This window comes from Choloepus didactylus, chromosome 25 (genome assembly GCF_015220235.1).
Source record: "Choloepus didactylus isolate mChoDid1 chromosome 25, mChoDid1.pri, whole genome shotgun sequence".
Taxonomy (NCBI): Eukaryota; Metazoa; Chordata; class Mammalia; order Pilosa; family Megalonychidae; genus Choloepus; species Choloepus didactylus.
The window spans coordinates 2,049,070-2,068,116 of record NC_051331.1 but is presented as its reverse complement, the minus strand read 5'-3'; the positions used below and the strand labels follow the sequence as shown (position 1 = coordinate 2,068,116).

At 59.6% G+C, this 19,047-nt stretch overlaps 1 protein-coding gene across 3 annotated transcripts; it reads left to right on the top strand.

The window, feature by feature from the left end:
* The first annotated feature begins 287 nt into the window (after window positions 1-287).
* Window positions 288-18,571, top strand: SUGP1 (SURP and G-patch domain containing 1). 3 transcript variants are annotated; one of them, XM_037817991.1, is made up of 14 exons: window positions 288-332; window positions 1,940-2,111; window positions 5,929-6,032; window positions 6,413-6,640; window positions 8,249-8,372; window positions 9,450-9,550; window positions 10,290-10,413; window positions 15,142-15,467; window positions 15,977-16,083; window positions 16,626-16,803; window positions 17,002-17,108; window positions 17,627-17,772; window positions 18,074-18,203; window positions 18,382-18,571. In XM_037817991.1, the coding sequence occupies exons 1-14, from the start codon at window positions 311-313 to the stop codon at window positions 18,406-18,408; spliced, it is 1,896 nt and encodes a 631-aa protein (XP_037673919.1). In that variant the 5' UTR covers window positions 288-310; the 3' UTR covers window positions 18,409-18,571. The 3 variants fall into 3 exon arrangements, with proteins under 3 accessions (XP_037673919.1, XP_037673920.1, XP_037673921.1); XM_037817992.1 differs by having other exon boundaries at window positions 311-332; window positions 8,261-8,372; XM_037817993.1 differs by having other exon boundaries at window positions 311-332; window positions 10,302-10,413.
* Window positions 18,572-19,047: the final 476 nt, after the last annotated feature.

Genomic DNA, 19,047 nt, shown 5'->3' with positions numbered 1-19,047 from the left:
GGGCTGCTCGCGCCTCTCGCGAGAGCGGCCGCGCACAACATCCCGGGACTTGTAGTCCGCGTGTGGCGATTCCGCGGCTCCTAGCGGGGGTGAAGAGGGGCGACGACCTTCGGTGGGCGGCTCGGAGACACGACGGGGCCGGGGCCCCGAGGCTGGGAGCCCTGGGAGCGGGGAGGACCCCCTGTGTCCTCGCAGCGCGGGGGTGTGGCCGGCCGGCTCGAACTACATCTCCCATGAGGCCGTGCGCGCTATAACAGGACCCACCCCCGGAGACGTCGCCGGAGCATTGTGGGATTGAGCGAGTCTCAAGATGGACAACCGGGATGTTGCAGGTAACAGCCCCCGCCTCGCCTGCGGCGCCCGCCCGCGGCCCCGGGGCTTCGCGGCGGCCCCTCGCCCTCCTGTCTGGCCTGACTCCTTGCGCCGGCCCCTCGTCCCGGCTTCCGGGCGGCCCCCGGCGACGGCGGCTGCGCCCCCTGCGGTCCCCGGGACCCCAGACCCAGGCGGGCGCCGCGCTGCCGGGAAAGGCCGCCACCCGGGGCCGGCGCGAGCTCCGCTTCCCGAAGGGGCGGTGGCCTGGGGCTGTCCTGCGCCCCGCTTTCCGTCGCAGCTGCCCTCTGGCTGGCCGGGGTCCCGCTCTCTGTAGAAGCCGCTGCCCCGGCCCCGGGACCCCCGTAACGCGCTGACCCGGGGCTCCTGCGCCCCCCTCTCCTGCACAAGCGCTGTCTTCCCTCCCTCCCAGCCCTAAATCCCCAGACTGGGATGCACGGATATATGCAAGAAACAATTGGGGGTGCTCGCCAGGCGCTGGGGGTACAACAGTGACGAAAATGGGTCTCTGCCTCATGAAGCTTACTTTGTACTGGGGTGTCAGTCAATGCACAGGGGAGCGAGTGGGAGCGTGGAGTGGAGACCGCTGACAGAGGGCGGCCAGGGGAGGCCTTTCCCAAGAGAAGGCATGTGAGATGAGAAGATGCCAGCCGTGGGAAGAGCTGAGGGCCCAGCCTGGAGGGCAGATAGTAGAGGGGGAATGGCAGGTGCAAAGGCCCTGGGGTGGGATGGGCTTGTCATTCTGAAGAGCATCCAGGAGGCTGAGCAGAAATGGGGAAGGAAGTTGTAGATATGGGGTCAGGGGAGAGAGCAGGAACTGTCTCTGGCTGGGCCTTGAGGACTGACTTCCAGAATTGGGATGTTATTCCAAGTTCCTCAGGAAACCCTCGAGGTGTCTTTTCTGTCTCTGTAATCTTAAGATTAAGTTCTCCATTTGGAGGACAGCACCCACTTCCTTACTAGTCTCCTTGTTCCCTCTCCACTTGGCAACCAGAATGATGTTAAAGATAAAAATGCCGATTGGATTGCTTTATTCTGTGGCTTAGTACTCTCCTGTGTCTTCCTGAGCTCTTAAAGTGAAATCCCTTGTCACACCCACGTTTTTGTCCTCAGCCCCCTGCTCCCCCCTCAGCAGCCCACACTGGACCCTGGGCTGGTCCTCAAATGCTTTTTCCTACACCTTTTGCACTTTCTCCATCCTCCGTCTGAGCCACTCCCTGGTTGGCCCCACACAAGCCCATCCTTCCCGTGCTCTGCTTTCAGCTTTAGCACCTGCTTCTCCAGGCCAGTATTTCCTGGCCATCCTGGCTCGCAGGTGCTCCTTTGTTGTTCTGTCTCCCCCTCTTGGTTTCTAGCCGAGCCCTTACTGGGCTCTATAGTAATTTTTTTATTACAGGGCCCTGGTCTCCCCAGCGCAAGCAAGTCCCACATGGGCAGAAGCCACACCTCTTGCTTAGAGCCTGGGGTCTCCCCCAGTGCAGCGAGCCCCCCAGTCAGCGTCTGCTGACTCAGTTAAGGGTCAGACGGATGGTTGCTCTCTGGTCCATAGCAGGCCCTGGGGGACTGTGGAGCTGAGGCGATTTCCAACATGCTGCTTTTCCCTCCCCAGGAAAGGCAAACCGGTGGTTTGGGGTAGCGCCCCCCAAGTCTGGAAAAATGAACATGAACATCCTCCACCAGGAAGAACTCATTGCTCAGAAGAAACGGGAAATCGAAGCCAAAATGGAGCAGAAGGCCAGGCTGAACCAGGTGGCCAGCTCGCGGCCCCCGCTTCCCGGCGAGTGAGTGCCCCTCGGGGCCCGGGCTGGGGTCTGGGAGGCTCACTGGGAGAGCAGTGAGTGGGTAGCTGCACTCAGCCCCAGCTGCATGCAAGGAAGGCCCTGGGCCTCCCTCTCAGGAAGCCCAGGGGGGACAGGGGTCCATCTGCTACTCTGCTCCACAGTGGCTGTTTACCCACACTGGCTGCATGCCAGGAGCTGGGGGTGTAGCACAGAGCAGAACACAGACCCCTTCCCCACCCTAATGGGGCTCACAGCCTCCTGGTAAAGGGGGCTCGGCACCACCCCTGGAGCTGTCAGCAGATGAGGCAGTGTGTGTCTGCACACGGGCGAGGCTCTGAGTTCTAAGAGGCTGGCCTGGTTGGGGAGATGAAGGGAACAGAGCCCCTGTGCTTTAGGACGTGCACCTGATGGATCTGGCACCTGGTGGATCTAGGGACGGGGTCTGGAGTGAGGCAAGCAGGAGCTTGCGGAGGTTTTCCACCTGCGTGCTTTGACAAGTAGTGAGAGCACTGAATGCTTTTGAGGAGGGGGTGGTGATACGATCACGGTGACAAGATGCAAGAATTTCAGGCTGGAGATGGGTGACCACAGAGGCAGGCAGCACCTTCTCCATCTCCCGTGTCCTCAGCTTGGCAGGCCCCCTTTCTGGGGTCTCCTATGTGTGGGCCGTTGGTCCCAGCACCCTCCTTCTCTAGGAGCACGGTCACCCAGGGTCCGGCAGGAACCGGAGACCCGGTGTTGAGTGGCCAGCGGGTGGGCTCGTGGGCTCTCTCCCCTGGGGTTCTGGAAGGACTTGGGCCAACATGGCAAAGCCTGATAGAGCCCTTTCCAAGACGGTCCCCAGGGGCACTGCCAAGCTGCTGGGTGGCCACACCGGGATCCAGGAGCCTGAAAGGAGCGAGTCCAGGTAGTTTGGCAAACAAAGTTGTTTGCCCCGTTATAGAAGCAAAGTACAGGAGGGTGGTGACGGGAGCACAGTGTGTGAACCCAGGCCCTGCCACTGGCTCGGACGCTAGAGACGTCACAGTCGGACGTTTAAAGAAAAAGCCTTCCACAACCTCCCCCTCAAAAAACCAACCAAACAATAAAAACCGGCAAACCCTGGGGAAGGGGGACAGACCTGGCTTCCGGTGTTAATACATTACAATAGTCAAACGTCCAGTATTCAACAGAAAATCACAAGGCATAGAAAGAAACAGGAAGAGGTGGCCCAGTCAAAGGAGCAACATCAAACATTGAAAACAAAATTTAAAATTAGAAAAAAAAAAGAACACCAAGTTTTAGAATTGAGAGCTGAAAAAATAAAAAACATTGATTACCCAAGACATACATCTTGATATTTTCCCTTCTCATCTCTATTCTTTGTTTGGTTCAATGAAATTGGGGCCAATTCCACATCCTGCCTTTTTCTCTATGGTTAAAAGTATTTTCACGTATTCTAACGTGTTTTCAGAACCACCATACTTTTTTTTTTTTTTTTTTTTTTAAATTTTTAACATACCCTTTATTGATCAGATAGTTGCAGAGACAGGAAGAAGTTTAATCACGTATTAATTCGCCCTTAAATAGTTGCTGGGGCGACAAATCCCTCTTTCCTTTTCTAGAAAGGTGCCCTAGGTTGCATTTTTTTAAAAATTCAGTTTTATTGAGATATATTCACATACCTGCAGTCATCCGTGGTGTACAACCAACTGTTCACAGTAACATCATAGAGTTGTGCTTTCATCACCCCAATCTATTTTTGAACATTTTCCTTACACCAGAAAGAATAAAAATAAGAATAAAAAATAAAAGTGAAAAAGAACACCCAAATCATCCCATCCATCCCACTCTATTTTTCATTTAGTTTTTGTCCCCATTTTTCTACTCATTCATCCATACACTGGATAAAAGGAGTGTGAGCCATGAGGAGAACCACTGTACTTTTAAAGTTTTACTTATCATGAAATAAAATTAATGTGCCATTTTTTTTCTTCTTTAATGCAGTGTTACTGAGATACCTGCACGCACCACATAATCCATCCAAGTTGACAGTCAGCGGCTCTCAGCATCATCACGTGGTTGTGCGTTTACCACCATGATCGATTCACACGTTCTTAAAGCACTTAAGTCAGTGACATTCGGTGCATTCACGATGCCATTTGTCCAGTACCTGGTCCAGAATTCTCATCACCCCCAGAGGAGACCCCATCCCCACTAGCAGTCACATCTCACTGCCCACCTCCAGTCCCCCACAAACCCTGTCTGTTTTCTCTCTGTGCACTGGCCTCTCCTGCACACGTCGTATAACGGGGATGACACAGGATGTGTCCTTTTGCGTCTGCTGCTTCCACTTAGCACGTCTTTGGGGTTCGCCCGGGTTGCACTGTGGACTGGAGCTTCACTCCGTTTTACAGCTGAGTCACAGTCCATCGTGTGGGGTATAGACCCCTTCGTTTACACACCGGCCCTCGATGGACACTCGGGTTGCTTCCCTCTTTTAAAAGCTCTTGGAAATAATTCTGCACAAGCATCTGTTCAAGTCCCTGTTCTCAATTCAAATTCGAATACGTTTTGACATGAGCGGGTCCTTCCTGTAGATGCGCTTTAACATCCTATCTTTTTGTGTTCCACGGAATGCTGTATTTGGTCGCTTTACCTTCAAAATTTTAACATTGCAGGGCTGCCTGTCCTGCCCCATGATGTCAGTAATTTATCTAACCATAGCCTCTGGTTGAGCACGTGGGTTATCAGCCCTTTTTAGTTCTTTAGAACAGACTCCTGGAAGGGTTAGGCTCGATGTTAAAGGGGAAATGCTGGACTCCTGGGTGCACTGAGTTTTTCCCAGGACTCGGGGCATCACCACAGCGGGCTGTCAAGCCACTGCGGAAACCTTCCCAGGCGAGGTCTCACCGAGATTGGGAAAGAGCTTGTCGGATGGTAGACCCTGGAAGGAAAAAAGTGGGACACGTACCCATTAGCCACGTCCGATGCAAGCAGCTCTAATGCCTTCATTCATCAAGGGGGCAGGGTACAGGAACGGGGTGCTGTCCGAGGCTGGTGGCTGCCGTGTTGCGATGGGGAGACTTTGTCACATTCTCTCCTGGCTTTCTGCATCTTTTCCCTGCGTTTCCGTTGGCACCCCTACAGCTTTTATGATGGGGGAAAAGTAAATTTGAAAGAAAAGTACTTAGGCCTCTGGGTTTGTCTGCCTGCTGATTTGTTAAAAGTAGTTTCAGTTTTCTGAAATTATTAAAGTACAGCATACCCTTTGTTTAAAAAATAAGGAGAGGGGGTAGGTGTGATAGAAAACTAAACTCCCCCTGAACCCCATAACTGCCCACCAACCAACGGCCGCGGGTGTTTTCCTGGGTGCAGGGGACACTGCTCCATGGAGCTGGCAGTGCCCGCGCACACAGGCCCTGCTCTGAGAGCGGTCAAGTCTGGCTGGGAGGACGGACATTCAGGATGATAAAATCCTGGTACTCAGTTAGTGGCAGGAGTGGTAGAGGCCGTGGAGGCGGGAGCGGCCTGTCCCCACACACAGAGGAGCCGGTCCTGTCCAGGAGCCGGGTCGGGCTGCCCGGGACGGTGCTGCTCAAACCGGGAGGGAGGCCGCGCAGGCCTGCACGTGGCTGCCGCCCACCAAGACGAGGTGCGGCCTGCCCTCTGCAGCATGCATCCGGCCCCTGGGGTCTCAGGGGCGGCGGTGGGGCCCGTGCTGGCCGAGAAGGGCGTGCACGGGGAAATCCGCCCTGCCTGTGCGGTGTGGGCCTCCCACCATGCCTGCACTCCACCTCATGGGCCTCGTCCACCCTGTCCTCTGTCTTGTGTCTAGAATCGCAAACGCGTTCAACGCATCCTCCGCTTCCAACAAGTTTGCCAACGACGGCAGCTTCTTGCAGCAGTTTCTGAAGTTGCAGAAGGCGCAGACCACCACGGGTGAGCATTGCCCCTTCCCAGCATCCGTGCCGGGCTGCCCTTGCCCACCCACTGTCCCCACCCAGGGCCCCACCTCGCCTCGCCCATCTCAGCCGTCCGGGGACAGGCGTTGGGGTCATCTCCCCTGGGCACAGCGCAGCTGCTGAGACGGAGCTGGGCCTAGAGGAAGGCATGGCGGGAGGGGTTCGTGGGATCTGTCACTTGCGGTGTCCACGGGAAGATCTCCGAGTGGCCTGTCCTCGGCCGGTCAGCGCCACCGCCAGGAGTCGGGGGAACCGGGCTCAGGCAGGCACACAGGGTTCAGGGCCCACCTGGAGCAGCTGGTGTGAGCTGGGCTGGGGCGTTGGAAGCCCCGACACAGCCTCTCCCTCCTTCCGCAGACACCCCCCCCAGCTCGGCCAGCACCCCCCGCAGCGTGCCCACCCCCAGCGCCGGGAGGCGGCCCCTCCTGCTCAACAAGCGGCCCTCCCTGGGGCTGAGCAGCCCACCCGGCCCGGCCAAGAACTACTCCCACGCCAAGCAGCAACCCGTGGCGACCCGCCTCAGCGTCTTCCAGTCCCCAGATGAGGACGAGGAGGAGGACGACGAGCAGTGGCTGGAGATCAAAGGTAGGCAGGGGCTGGCTGTGGCCCCTGGGCCTAGGGTGCTGGGCGCATGGGCCTGGGGGGCTGTGGGGGGAGGCGTGTGGGGACCCCACCTGTGCTCCATCCCGAGAGCGGTGGGGACCCTCTGCTGTCCAGCTGTTCGGGGGCTGGGTTGCACAGCCTTTCTCGGGGAGCGCCGACACAGAGATGTGTCCCTGTGTGCAGTATGAGGGGGCAGCTCCTAGCCTGGGCGCCCACCACCCCTCCCTTCCGGGCCCACAAAGCCTCGTCCGTTCCCGCCAGTTGGGGCCGAGGTACACACGGGCAGCGGCCAGGGCAGCCTCCCCTGCGCTGGGGGTCCCGGGTGGCAGAGGAGGGGCAGGGGCAGCCGGCCTCCTTGGCACGCTTGCCCTGTCCACATTGAAAACGAGGCCCCTGAGGTGAGCAGGCGGCGGGGGACTGGACGCCGTGAGGAAAGGCCGGGCGGCCATTGAGTCACTGCAGCACCAGGTTCAGGCAGTGCCTGAGCAGCTCAAGGCCCGCTGGCCTATGGACCTCAGGGGTCAGAGGAGGCGGAAGGGTGGGGTGTGTGCTCAGACGACCCCACAGTCCTGGGGGCTCTACACGTCCACTCCCTGCAGACACACATCTGCCCCTGTAAACAGTGACCACGGCGGGTCATCACCGGGCCTGCGAGAGGGAGAGGCTCAGGGGACAGTGAGGCACACAGTGTCCTGGGGACCCTCCCCAGGCGTCACTGAGCTCCCTGGCAGCCCGTGCAATGAGGGGAACAGGAGCGGCCAAGCCCTGGTGTCTGGCCCAGCTGCTGGGAGGAGCAGACATTGCCAGGTGCAGGCAGCTGTGAGAACTCTCTCCTGGGAGTTTTTGTAAGAGGGATGCGGTGGCCCTGGTGGCCGATGGCCTCGGAAACGGCTCCCCTGGTGCAGGGCGGGGTTAGCACGTACGGGATCGCTGCATGGCTCTGGGCCCCAAAAGGCCCCGAGTCGCGCCGAGCCAGTGGCCTCGGTCTCCCCAGCACCCAGCACCTGGTGATGGTCCCGAAACGCCCTTTCCCCCTGAGGGAAGCCAGGACTTGGAGGCGTGGGTGGCTCTGGGTCGGGGCAGGAAGTGATTGGGATGTTCCCAGAACATCATGTCACAGCACGTGGCCACCGAGCCCCCAGACACTGCTAGGAGAGGCCCCAGCAGGAGCTCCAGAAGCGGCCCGAGTGGCAGTGGATTTGAGCCCGTCAAGAGTGTTTAAGGCTGAGTCCATCATACTTAAAAAAAAAAAAGAGAGAGAATTGGTCAACTTCAGAGAATAAAGGGAGCCAGTTGATTAGACTGAATCTGGTAAATAAAAGAACTAAGCATTCCGGAAAAGCAAACACGGAGGGAGCCCGGATGTGTTCCCAAGTCCACCCTGCCCGTCTGGGGACAGCACAGCCCCCTGCAACGGCATCCCCTCTGCCCCCGCGGCCGCAGCGACCCTCCCGCCGACCCCCCTCGCCGCGGATGCCCTGCGTGCTCCCCGCCTCTCACCCTCTCCCCTCTGTGTTGTGGTCCCTAGAGAGAGAGCCTGTTGGCTGTGGGGTGAGTGAGTTGGCCCCAGTACTGACAGCCTCCTTAAAGTTTCACCCCCAGAGGGAGCCGAGACTCGGAAAGTCATAGAGAAATTGGCCCGGTTTGTGGCAGAAGGAGGCCCCGAGTTAGAGAAAGTAGCCATGGAAGATCACAAGGATAACCCTGCCTTCTCGTGAGTACCTCCGCGGCCGGGGGGGCCGTTTTTTTTCCTCTTTTTTTTTTTTTAATTTTTTTTTTGGTAACATGTCCGTAACATAAAAGTTGCCATTTTCACTATTTTTGAGTGTGCAGTTGGGTGGCGTTACTTACATTCACAGCGTTGTACCTTTTCACCCCCATCGGTTACCGAAACATTTTCCGTCACCCCAGACCGAAACCCTTGTACATTAGGCGTTGACTCTCCGTTCCCTGTAAAGTGTGCTCTGTCCCCATGGATCTGCTTATTCCAGCTATTCTGCGTAAGCAGATTTCATGCCCTACCTTTCCTTTCGTGCCTAGCCCATATCCCTCGATCTGACGCCCTCAAGGCTCATGCATTCCATAACATCCGAATTTCCTGCCCTCTCACGGCTGAACAGTGTCCCGTCGCAGATGGACCGCGTTTTGCTTATCCGTTCATGGGTCGATGGACACGTGGGGGCCTCTACCTTTTAACTGTTGGAGAATCATGCTGTTCCAGTCCTTGGGGAACAAATACCCATCCCAGTCCCTGCTTCCGATTCTCTTGAAAGAATTGGAAAGAGTCCCACGAGCGCGGCTGCGGGTCCTACGGTAATTCGATGTTGCACTTCTCAAAGCACTGCCAGGCTGCCTTCCCCGGCAGCCGCGCCGTTCCACGTTCCCACCGCCAGAGCCCGAGGCGTCCTCCTCCCCGCGCTTCGCCAGCACTGGGCATTACCCGGACTCTATTTAGCTGTCTCCATGGCCGTGAAGTGGTACCCCATGATTGTGCTCTGCATCTTCTCGATGGTTCATGATGCTGAGCGTCTTGCTGTGCTCTCATTGGCCGTCTGTCTGTCCTCCTTGGGGAACCCATTTTATTTCCTTCCTGTGCAGTCGCACGTGAAGACACTCTGGGGTGCTGCTCACTCCCATGGGCCGGGAGCTGGTCGAGCACCTTCTAAGGGTGCCTGCGTGGTGCGAGACGGTTCTCTGCCCACCAGCTCACTCTCGCCTGTGCCGTCTCCCAGAGCTGCAGGACACCACCCACCTGGTAACTCACGCTCCTCTCTCGTCAAACTTCCGCCAGGTTTTTGCACGATAAGAACAGCAGGGAATTCCTCTACTACAGAAAGAAGGTGGCCGAGATCAGGAAGGAGGCGCAGAAGCCACAGGCCGCCCCCCAGAAAGGTGAGTGGGGGGGGGGGCTCTGGGAGCGTGGGTGAAAGACCACACCCCAACTTGGAAACGGGGTTCTGAGGCCCACGTCCGCCCAGCCTGGTGCCGTCCAGCTCTGGCTCTGCCCAGCCTGGCCTCGGTGGGCCTGGCGGCACCCTCCCCGCAGCGTGTTGACGTTCAGGGGCCTGGCACCCAGTGGCACTCACCCGCAGGCGGCCGTCCGCGTAGGGCAGGGTCGCGTCCAGCTTGGCGTCTGCTCGCACGTCCTGTGCCAGCCACCAGGGATGCTGCAAGGCAGAGGCCTTGGCCCAGGGGCTGGTGCTCGGGGGCAGGCGCACTTGGCGCCGGGACCTGGGTGGGCCAAGGGCAGAGGTGGAGGACATTGGCTGGTCCCTGCCCTACAGGAAGTAGATGCACCCCAGCCTGGTACTCATGGGCTGCAGAGCTCGGCTCACTGACCCACCCCATGACCTGGGGCGGACCCCCTGCCTCCACATCCCTCTGGCCGTGACTGGGAGCCCCATCACCCCCGTTGGGCGGCGCAGTGTGTCCTCGGGCCGGGATGGGCGGGCACACCCTGGGTGGGCAGGGGGACGTCGTCCGGTCCCAGCACATGCGTCTCACTGGCTCTTGCCTGTCTCTCTTTGCCTCGTTCCTAAAATAAGCCCCCGGTGGTGCCCGCGGGGCCCTTAGCGGCAGTTAGGCTGTGGGGTGTGGTGAGCTGGGCTCTGCACTGACGGGCTGCTTAAAGTTTCACCCCCAGAGGACGAAGAGGCCAAGAACCTCGCAGAAAAGTTGGCCAGGTTCATAGCGGACGGGGGGCCCGAGGTGGAGACCATCGCCCTCCAGAACAACCGGGAGAACCAGGCCTTCAGGTAAGGGGAGGGCCCCACCCTGCCCACACCCCCTGCCTGGAGGCCCGAGCCACGCGTTCTTGCCGTCCCTAGGACGAGGGGGAGTGAAGGCGGGGAGGAGCGTCCCCGCGTCTGTCCGCAGAGCAGGGACCCCAGCCTGCAGGCAGCTTCCAGAGACGGGTGACGGCGGCCGTGGCGGCCCAGCCCCCCACATGCCCACGACCAGGGGCAGGGAGGGGGCTCCTCTGTCACCAGGGCTCAGTCGGGAATGAACTCCAGGAGCGGTTGTCGCAGGGATGGTCAGTTCAGGGCCTTGGGACGGGGCTCCGGGTGGCAGCCGGTTGCAACTGCTGCACCTGAGCCAGGTGTGCACCGAGCGCAGGGTGTCCGAGGGACCGCCATGCTCGGCGGGTGGAGCAGCCAAGGCTGTGGGCCTGGCACAGAGCCCCATGGGGCTGGGGTGCAGGGCAGTGTTGGCACACGCTGGAGTGGGCTGTGGGGTGGGTGGGGTGCAGGCCCCGTGAGCGTTTGCAGCCACACTGCCCATGTCCTCCCCCTCTCCCAAGCCCTCAGAGGGGCCGAGCTGGGCAGGGACTGGCGACTGCTTCCAGGGTCCCTGGCCGCGGCTGTGGAGGGTGGGGTGAGGGCTGGGGGTGGGCCAGGACCTGGCGTAGGGGCTGCCCTCCGTCCGGGTGCATCTCTCACTGGGACCCAGGTGGCCCGGAGCCCTCGTGGAGCCCCAGGGTCGGGAGAGTTGGGGTCTGGGGTCTAGAGTTCAGAGAGGGGTCTGCCATGGGGCTGCAGCCCCCCAGGACGTCCCAAATCTCAACGTCTCAACCAACTGTGATGAGTTCTCGGAAGTAACACTTATCTAACGCTGAATAGGGAATGTCTTGTGTTCTGGCACTCGTCATAAATGAGTATCCACCACAGGCACCTTTCAGATGAAAGGCAGGCAGGCTGTGGAACCCGGCGAGATGTCAGGCCCTGGGCCTGCTTTCCCTGGAGGAGGGTCCAGGGACCCCGAGCTGCAGCCCAGCTGTGCTGTCGGGGACCCCAGCGCTCCCAAGAGGCCCTCGCCCGGCCCAGGGAACCACTACTGTGCGCCCAGCCAGCCTGAGGTCACTGGGAGGGTCTCGGAACAGGAATGGAGTCCAGTGGGCTGACGGGCTGAGAAGTCGCTGGAGGGGCCAGCCGGTGGGGTCCCCGGAGCAGGGTCCCCCCAGTACCCAATACCAGTGACAGGGACTTTCAGGTGCCGAGTCCTTGTCTCAGCTCCAGGTGGGGTGAGGCGTGAGGCAGCCCTGGGGCCCCAAAACACAGGGCAGACCGAACCATCCCCCACATCTCACAGGCACCCACGGCTCCTGTGGCTCGCGGCCCCACCCCATCCCTCCCAGTCCCTGGATCCTGGGCCCGTCATGGCTGCATACCCCAGCAGGCTGCGTTTTGGGAAATCATGAGCCAACCATGCATCTGGGGAGACGGGAGCCACTCACCCCTTTCTCTGTCACCCCACTTCCCAGATGCCATCCCCCTGCACCATCCATGACAGGGACACTGGGTAACAAGTTGAGCACCCGTGAGTGCCTCTCGCCGGCGAGGGCACGGCCCAAGGAGGCCTCTGACCCTTGGCCGCTGGGCCAGCGTCTGCAGGCGAGGAGATCGGGGCTCCGAGGCACGTGGAGGAAGGGGCCTCTGATCCGGGGAAGCCCACTCAGGGGTGCTCCCCCCTGCCCCAGCGGCAGCCCCCCACCCGGCCTGCTGCCTCAGAGGAACGAAATCACTTCAAAGTACACAGAAGACCCCTTCTCTCTGTCTAGGGCCTTCTCAAACCCAGCCCACCACCCACCTCCCTATTTCAACAAGTCCTTCCTTTTGCCTCGTTCTTTTAATTTTAACGTAACAATTTTTTATTGATGTGAAATTCACCTGAGGTTCAGCTAACCATCTTGAAGCGTACGCTTCGGGGGCTTGGCATGCGCACGGCAATGGGGTGCCTCTCCCACGTGAGAAACTTCCCGTCACCCCATGAAACAGCCCGGCCCCAGGCCCTCGTGCCCAGCCCTGCAGCCCCCGTCCGCTCTCCTCAGTGCAATGTCTTCAAGGCCCATCGTGTTGCCTAGTGTGCCAGAGTTCGTTCCTTTCCATGGCTGTGTCACGCTCCATTGTCCGTCCGGACCACATCTTGTTTATCCACCCTCAGGGGGTTCCACTTCTGAAGGGCGGCTCTGAACGAGGCTGCGATGATCTCACTGCGCCCACCTCTGCCTGAGTCCCTGCTTTCCTTTCTTTGGGGAGCGGGACTGCCGGGTCCCATGGCAAGTCTGTTTAGCTTTCCAAGGAGCCCCCAGATTTCTGTGGCGGGCGTCCTGTTTCTGTGTCCTCGTCAACATTCGTTATTTTCCGTTTTTCTAAGAACAGCCATCCCAGGGGCTGTGCATGGTGCCCCCGGGTTCTGATTGCCTTTCCCGGTGACTGAGGATACTGGGCGTCCCTTCATGTGCCTTCCACCCATTTGAACATCCTCTTTGGAGAAATGCCCATATCCCTCCTGTTCTGTTTGCTAATGCTGCCATCATGCAAAATGCCAGAAAGGGATTGGCATTTACAAAGGGGATTTATTAGGTTGCAATGTTACATTGAAGAACGGTGTCTGGAATGCCTCTGTCAGCTGGGAAGGCACGTGGCTGGCGTCTGCTGGCCCTGGGTTGTGTTTCAGCGCCTCTGTCAGCTCCTGTGTGTCCGTAGCTTAGCATCTCCAAACATCTTCCATCCACAACTCCAGGCATCTCTGAGCATCTCTGTCAGCTCCTAAGCATCTCTCCAAAAGTCTCGCAGCTGCTCTCGGGGCGTTTTGTCCTCTCTCAGCTTCTCCGGAGCAAAGTCTGGGCCAGCATCTCAAGATGTCAGCCGGCATCTGGCTCTTAGCCTAGCATATCCTGGGGCACTTGTGTCCCTCTGCTCTCTGTGACAGCTCCCTTTAAAGGACTCCAGTAAACCAATCAAGACCTACCCTGGATGGGCGTGGTCAAGTCTCCACGGAAACTTACAATCAAGAGGTCACACCCTAATCAAAAAGATTAAAAAATCTGCCCCCATAAGATGGCATTAAAGAATATGGTTTTTCAGGGAACATCATAAATCCAAACTGGCATACCTCCTTTGCCCATGTTTTTTTTTTTTTGTTATCATATTTTTTATTGTAGAATGTGATGATTTTCCAAGTACAAATTAACAAGGAGGTAGCGTATTACAAATAACATTATGGGTTACAGTTCCACAGTTTCAGTTATTTCCTTATTGTGAACTATAAGTATAGAAAGATAGTATCTTTCAGAATATGATTTAACAAGTAGTTATGTAGGAAATTCCAAAAATGTTATGAGTTACAGTATCATAGTTTCAGTTATTTTCTTATTGTGACATATAACACATACACAAAAGGTGATAACTTTCAAATTACAACTTAACAAGTAGCTATAGAGCAAATTTCAAGGGATGCTATGGGCTATGTTCCACCATTTCAGTTCTTTCCTTCTAGCTATTCTAATACCCTAGCAACCAAGAAAAAGAAAATTATATAAAGATTCAGTATTCATCATCCTTTGTTAAATTCCATTTTGTCTGTTGCTACCCCTTCCTCTAGTTTAATCCCAATCTTCAGGGATGTCTGGGCAGTGACCCTCCTAACCTGTTCGTGTTGAAAACGGGTGTCAACATTATGAGCAAACGGGACACATCTGGTTGATGTTCTAGAAGAGGCTGTTGCCTCTGGGTTTTGGGGCTTAGCCGGCACAGGAGCTCGCTGGAGGATTTAAGTTTCTCAAGAATAAACTCAGTGAGCGAAACTTTTATAGAGTCTCACAATAAGGATCTGGGTATTCCTTAGGGTTTTCAGGACTACCATTGACTTGTCCTTTGCCCATTTTTAAATTGAGTCGTTTGTCTTTCTGTTGTTGAGCTGATGGAGTCCTCGATGTATTCTACATGCTGGACCCTTCTCAGATGTGCAATTTGCAAATACCTTCTCCCATCTTCAGGTCATCTTTTCACTTCCTTGACGTCCTTTGACACTCAAAAGTGTTTCATTCTGATGGCGTCTGAATCTCCTTTTTCCTTTTGTCTCCCGTGCTTTTGACATCAAATCTAAGAACGCACTGCAGAAGCCCAGGTCGCGAAGCTTTACCCCGAGCTCTCTTCTAGAGTTAGTCTAATCTTGCTTAGGCCTCTGATCCATTCTGGGTTAGTTTTGGTGTCCAGCGTGAGGCAGGCACCCGTCCAGACAGGCTGTGGGCGTTTCTTTCCTTTGTTTCTCCTTGAAAGGAGAGGAGTCCCCGTGTCCTGCTTCTGCCCCGTGCCTTTGGAGCCCACGGTCTGGCTGTCCCCTCGTCAGGAGCTCTGTAAGGCAGATGCAGATGGGCCCTGGGGTGCCGGGCCTCTTGCCCCTCAAGGGGAGCTGTGCCACGGCCTTTATCTCTGGCCTGGCCCCCCAAGAAGTGGGGCCGCCAGCTCAGGGGACGTGCACAGGGCAATTGGCCTCTGACACCCAGGCTGGCTTGGAGCTCAGTGCCACCCCCTGGGGGCCCCCGGCCACCCCTCAGTTCACTTCAGAATTTCTCAGTGCTAGGGCCCCGTGCGTTCTGGGTCAGCCCACGACACCCAGAGCTAGGAGGTCACAGCAGAGACCCGAAGTGACCTGGGTCGGGGGCATGGGCCCAGCTGACAGGCTCCCCTTCTCCTTTGCAGCTTTCTATACGAACCTAACAGCAAAGCGTACAAGTACTACCGCCAGAAGCTGGAGGAGTTCCGGAAAGCCAAGGCGAGCCCCATGGGTGCTGCTACGGCGTCCGGCCCTCCTCCCGAGGCCTCGTCGGAGCCCATGCCCCCCACCACCGCCTGCCCCGCACCCCCCACGTCCTCCACCGCCCCCACTGCCACCCCAGCCCCCGCTGCCACCACCACCACGAAAAGGAAGCGCAAGAGCCGGTGGGGGCCCGAGGGGGACAAGGTGGAGCTCCCACCCGCCGAGCTGGTGCAAAGGGACGTGGACGCCTCGCCCTCACCGCTGTCAGGTAGGCCGACCCCTACCCAGGGCTCCCCATCCCCTCGGGAGGGACCCGGGGGACCGCTGCAGGGTGTTCTCCTGGGACAGGCCACTGCGGGCAGCTCCCCTGGCCCGTCAGCCTCCTCACCCAGCCTGGGGGCAGCTCTTTCCATCCCAGCACTTCCCCTGGCTTAGCACTGCCAGCCCTGGCCGAGCATGAATCTGAGGGGGACGGCACATCCCCTGGGGGGCTGGGGGGTCCCGCAGCTGAGTGGCAGCCCAGAGTCGAGTCCATGCCAGGCCCCCTGTGGATACACGTGCACACTCCCTGCTCAGCTCCTGTGTCTCCCTCTGCATTGCCCTGCCCAGTGGGCACCATGGACGGACATGCGCCAGGCATGGCAGCAGGGACGCCCTCTTGGTGCCCTGGGCCCGTTGTCCGGGATGGCTCTGCCAATGCTTCGGTTTCCGTGCAGGGACACTACACTGTCCCCCGGGGCGGGCCCCTCACCACCCGCCCACGTCCTCTATTTCCAGTTCAGGACCTCAAGGGGCTCGGCTACGAGAAGGGGAAGCCCGTGGGGCTGGTGGGCGTCACAGAGCTGTCGGACGCCCAGAAGAAGCAGCTGAAGGAGCAGCAGGAGGTGAGGCCCCATCCCCAGCACTGACCCGTCGTGAGGCTGCTTGTCGTGCGGTGTCTGCTCAGCGCCCGCTCGGTGCCTGGGGCGGCCACGGGGCATCACTCAACATGTTCCCTGAGCCTCCCCGGCAGGCCGGACCCCGCAACGAGGCCTCCCTTGAGAACCACCTCGGGGGGCTCAGAGCCCGGATCTGGCCGCTGGGGGCACTCGTGGCTGGTTGCGTCCATACAGTCTCCGTTTAGGCTTCCTTCCGGAACTTTCTCCCGGCCTCTGTGCGAGACAGAGTCCCAGTTAGCACAGGGGAGTCTGCGTGATGGCCCAGCTCACTCGGCCCTATCAGTTCTTGGGGAGTGCTCAGCACAGCCCCTGGGGCTGATGGCCGGACCTCTCCCCTCGACCCTCCCGGAGGTCAGCCGCGGCCCCGTGCCTGGGCCCAGATACACGGGGGTCCGTTTAGGCCCCATGAGGCAGCTGAGGGTCCCCCCGTGGAGCCCCCTGCCCGGGGCTGGGCAGCAGCCGCCGGCTCACTCCCCGCCCGCCCACAGATGCAGCAGATGTACGACATGATCATGCAGCACAAGCGCGCAGTGCAGGACATGCAGCTGCTGTGGGAGAAGGCGCTGCAGCAGCACCAGCACAGTTATGACAGCGACGAGGAGGTGGACAGCGAGCTTGGCACCTGGGAGCACCAGCTGCGGCGCATGGAGATGGACAAGACGCGGGGTGGGCGGGCAGCCCCGGCCAGGGAGGGGGCATCACTGGTGCCTGCTGAGTGGCCTCAGTTTCCTCGGCAGGAAAGGGGGTGGCCCCATGCCCCCGGGAGCAGGGACCAGTGCAGGGGAGCCCGCGGGGGTGGGTAGGGGGTGCTGTGGGGTCGCTGGGCCGGCCCCTCCCCCCCTGACGGCCCCCCTCTCCGGGCAGAGTGGGCCGAGCAGCTGACGAAGATGGGCCGCGGCAAGCACTTCATCGGAGACTTCCTGCCGCCCGACGAGCTGGAGAAGTTCATGGAGACCTTCAAGGCCCTGAAGGTGGGGGGCCCAGAGGGGCGGGGCCCACAGACAGCTGCTTTATGGTCATTTCCCTGGGCCGTTGGGAGGTTTTGCTTCCAGGGGGACCATTTAAGCCCAGTTCACAGGCAAAGCGTTTTCTCAAACACACGCCCTCCCTGTGGACTGGGCTCTCGAGGACAGGAGCTCTGCGTCCCTCCCCTGCCGCGGTCAGCTTCCAGGAGACCCAGCCAGCTGGCCCACCCCATCCCCTGCACTGGCCGTGTCCCCGGTGCAGGGCCTGGCTCTGCCCACCAGCCTTCACTCTGCCCCTTGGTGGCCGAAGCCCATGCAACTCATCCCCTTGCCCTCTTTGCCTTGGCCACCAGGGAGCTGAGCACTAAGTGTGCCTGTCGGGCCGGGGGGACCCTGGGGAGGAGGAGGGGCTGCAGTCAGTTCTTGCGGGGTCTGACCCTGTGGGAGAGAGACGGAAGGGCAGACAGCGCGGCCACAGGTGGGCCCTGGGGGCCTTGGCCTAACGGCCACCTGCTCGCCCACAGGAGGGCCGGGAGCCCGACTACTCGGAGTACAAGGAGTTCAAGCTGACGGTGGAGAACATCGGGTACCAGATGCTGATGAAGATGGGCTGGAAGGAGGGCGACGGGCTGGGCTCCGAGGGCCAGGGCATCAAGAACCCCGTCAGCAAGTGAGTGTGGGGCCCCAGAAGCCATGCCCACGGGGCATTACGCGGACCTGCCTCGTCCTTCCCTGGCCAGGCGGGCAGCCCCCACGGGGAAAGTGGAGCCCTCCTTCGAGTTCCGGGAAAGAGCGGGGCATTGGGGTGGAGGGGTGCTTTGGGGAGGTAGGGCGGGAGCTGAGCCCCCACGCCACCATGTCCAGCTGCCCCATCCAGGCCATACTGGCTCCTCCTCGCGCTGTGACCCCTGACCCTGCCCCCCAGTGGCCTCTCCGTGTCCCCGCACTCAGCTGCCTGTCCCCTCCGCCAGGGGCACTACCACAGTAGACGGCGCCGGCTTTGGCATTGACCGACCGGCTGAGCTCTCCAAGGAGGACGACGAGTACGAGGCCTTCCGCAAGAGGATGATGCTGGCTTACCGCTTCCGGCCCAACCCCCTGGTGCGTGGCCCCCGGCCCGGACCCCCAGCCTGGCCTCCCTTGCACTTGCCGTCGCCTCTCCACGAGGCCCTTGCAGCCCCCTCGGTCCACCTGCCTTGGTCCCTCCAGGCCGCCCCCTAGTCTGCCCTCTGCCCTCACCCTGGCCACCCCTTCTTCTATCTTTCTTTGCCTCCTGCAGAATAACCCCAGGCGGCCTTACTACTGAGTATCTCAAGAGAAACACAGACGTATTTTCCAAGTGGTCGTTCCTGGACTGCGGAATGTTCCAGCATTCCTGCCTGCTCTCCTGTTGTCGCGAGTGTCGTGTTGTGCATTAAAGTCCTGGAGCTCACCTGCTCGTGGCAGCCTGGTCCTGCCAGAACCCAGAACCCATGCGTGTTCCTTAGCAGGGCGCTGGGCATCAGAGGTGGTACTGTGGGGGGGGGGTTGCCCCTGGGGTCTCAGCCCTCAGGGAGCGTGCGTGGAGCTCCCTGGGGAGTGAGACAGGGAGAGGCCCTCAGTGGAGCTGCACCGTGCGGCCGCTGGAGGTGGGGGGCGCTGGGCACCGAGACCTGGCTGCCCTGGGGCGGGGGGACCCCCGGCCAAATCCAGCCTCACCTGCAGCTCCTGCGCTGGCCGTGAAGGCAGGGACACCGCAGGGCACACCTCAGCCCCTCCCCCAGCAGCGGGGGGCTGACCTGTCCTGTGGGCCTGGCCTCTTGCCTCTCAGCTGTCCCCACCGCTCATGTCTCAGGCTCCTTGGCACCCGACCCAGGGGCCCCCTGCCATCACTGGGGCTCTGCGTCCAGCTCTGGCCCCTCTAGGGGCCCTGGCGTGAATGCATGTGATGGGTGCACAAGTCCCT

Excerpts from the sequence above, each read along its gene's own strand:
- SUGP1 (XM_037817991.1), top strand. The coding sequence starts at position 311 with ATGGACAACCGGGATGTTGCAG. Across the intron at positions 6,641-8,248 it reads GCAGTGGCTGGAGATCAAAG|TTTCACCCCCAGAGGGAGCC; the intron begins GTAGGCAGGGGC and ends GCCTCCTTAAAG. Across the intron at positions 10,414-15,141 it reads CGGGAGAACCAGGCCTTCAG|CTTTCTATACGAACCTAACA; the intron begins GTAAGGGGAGGG and ends TCTCCTTTGCAG.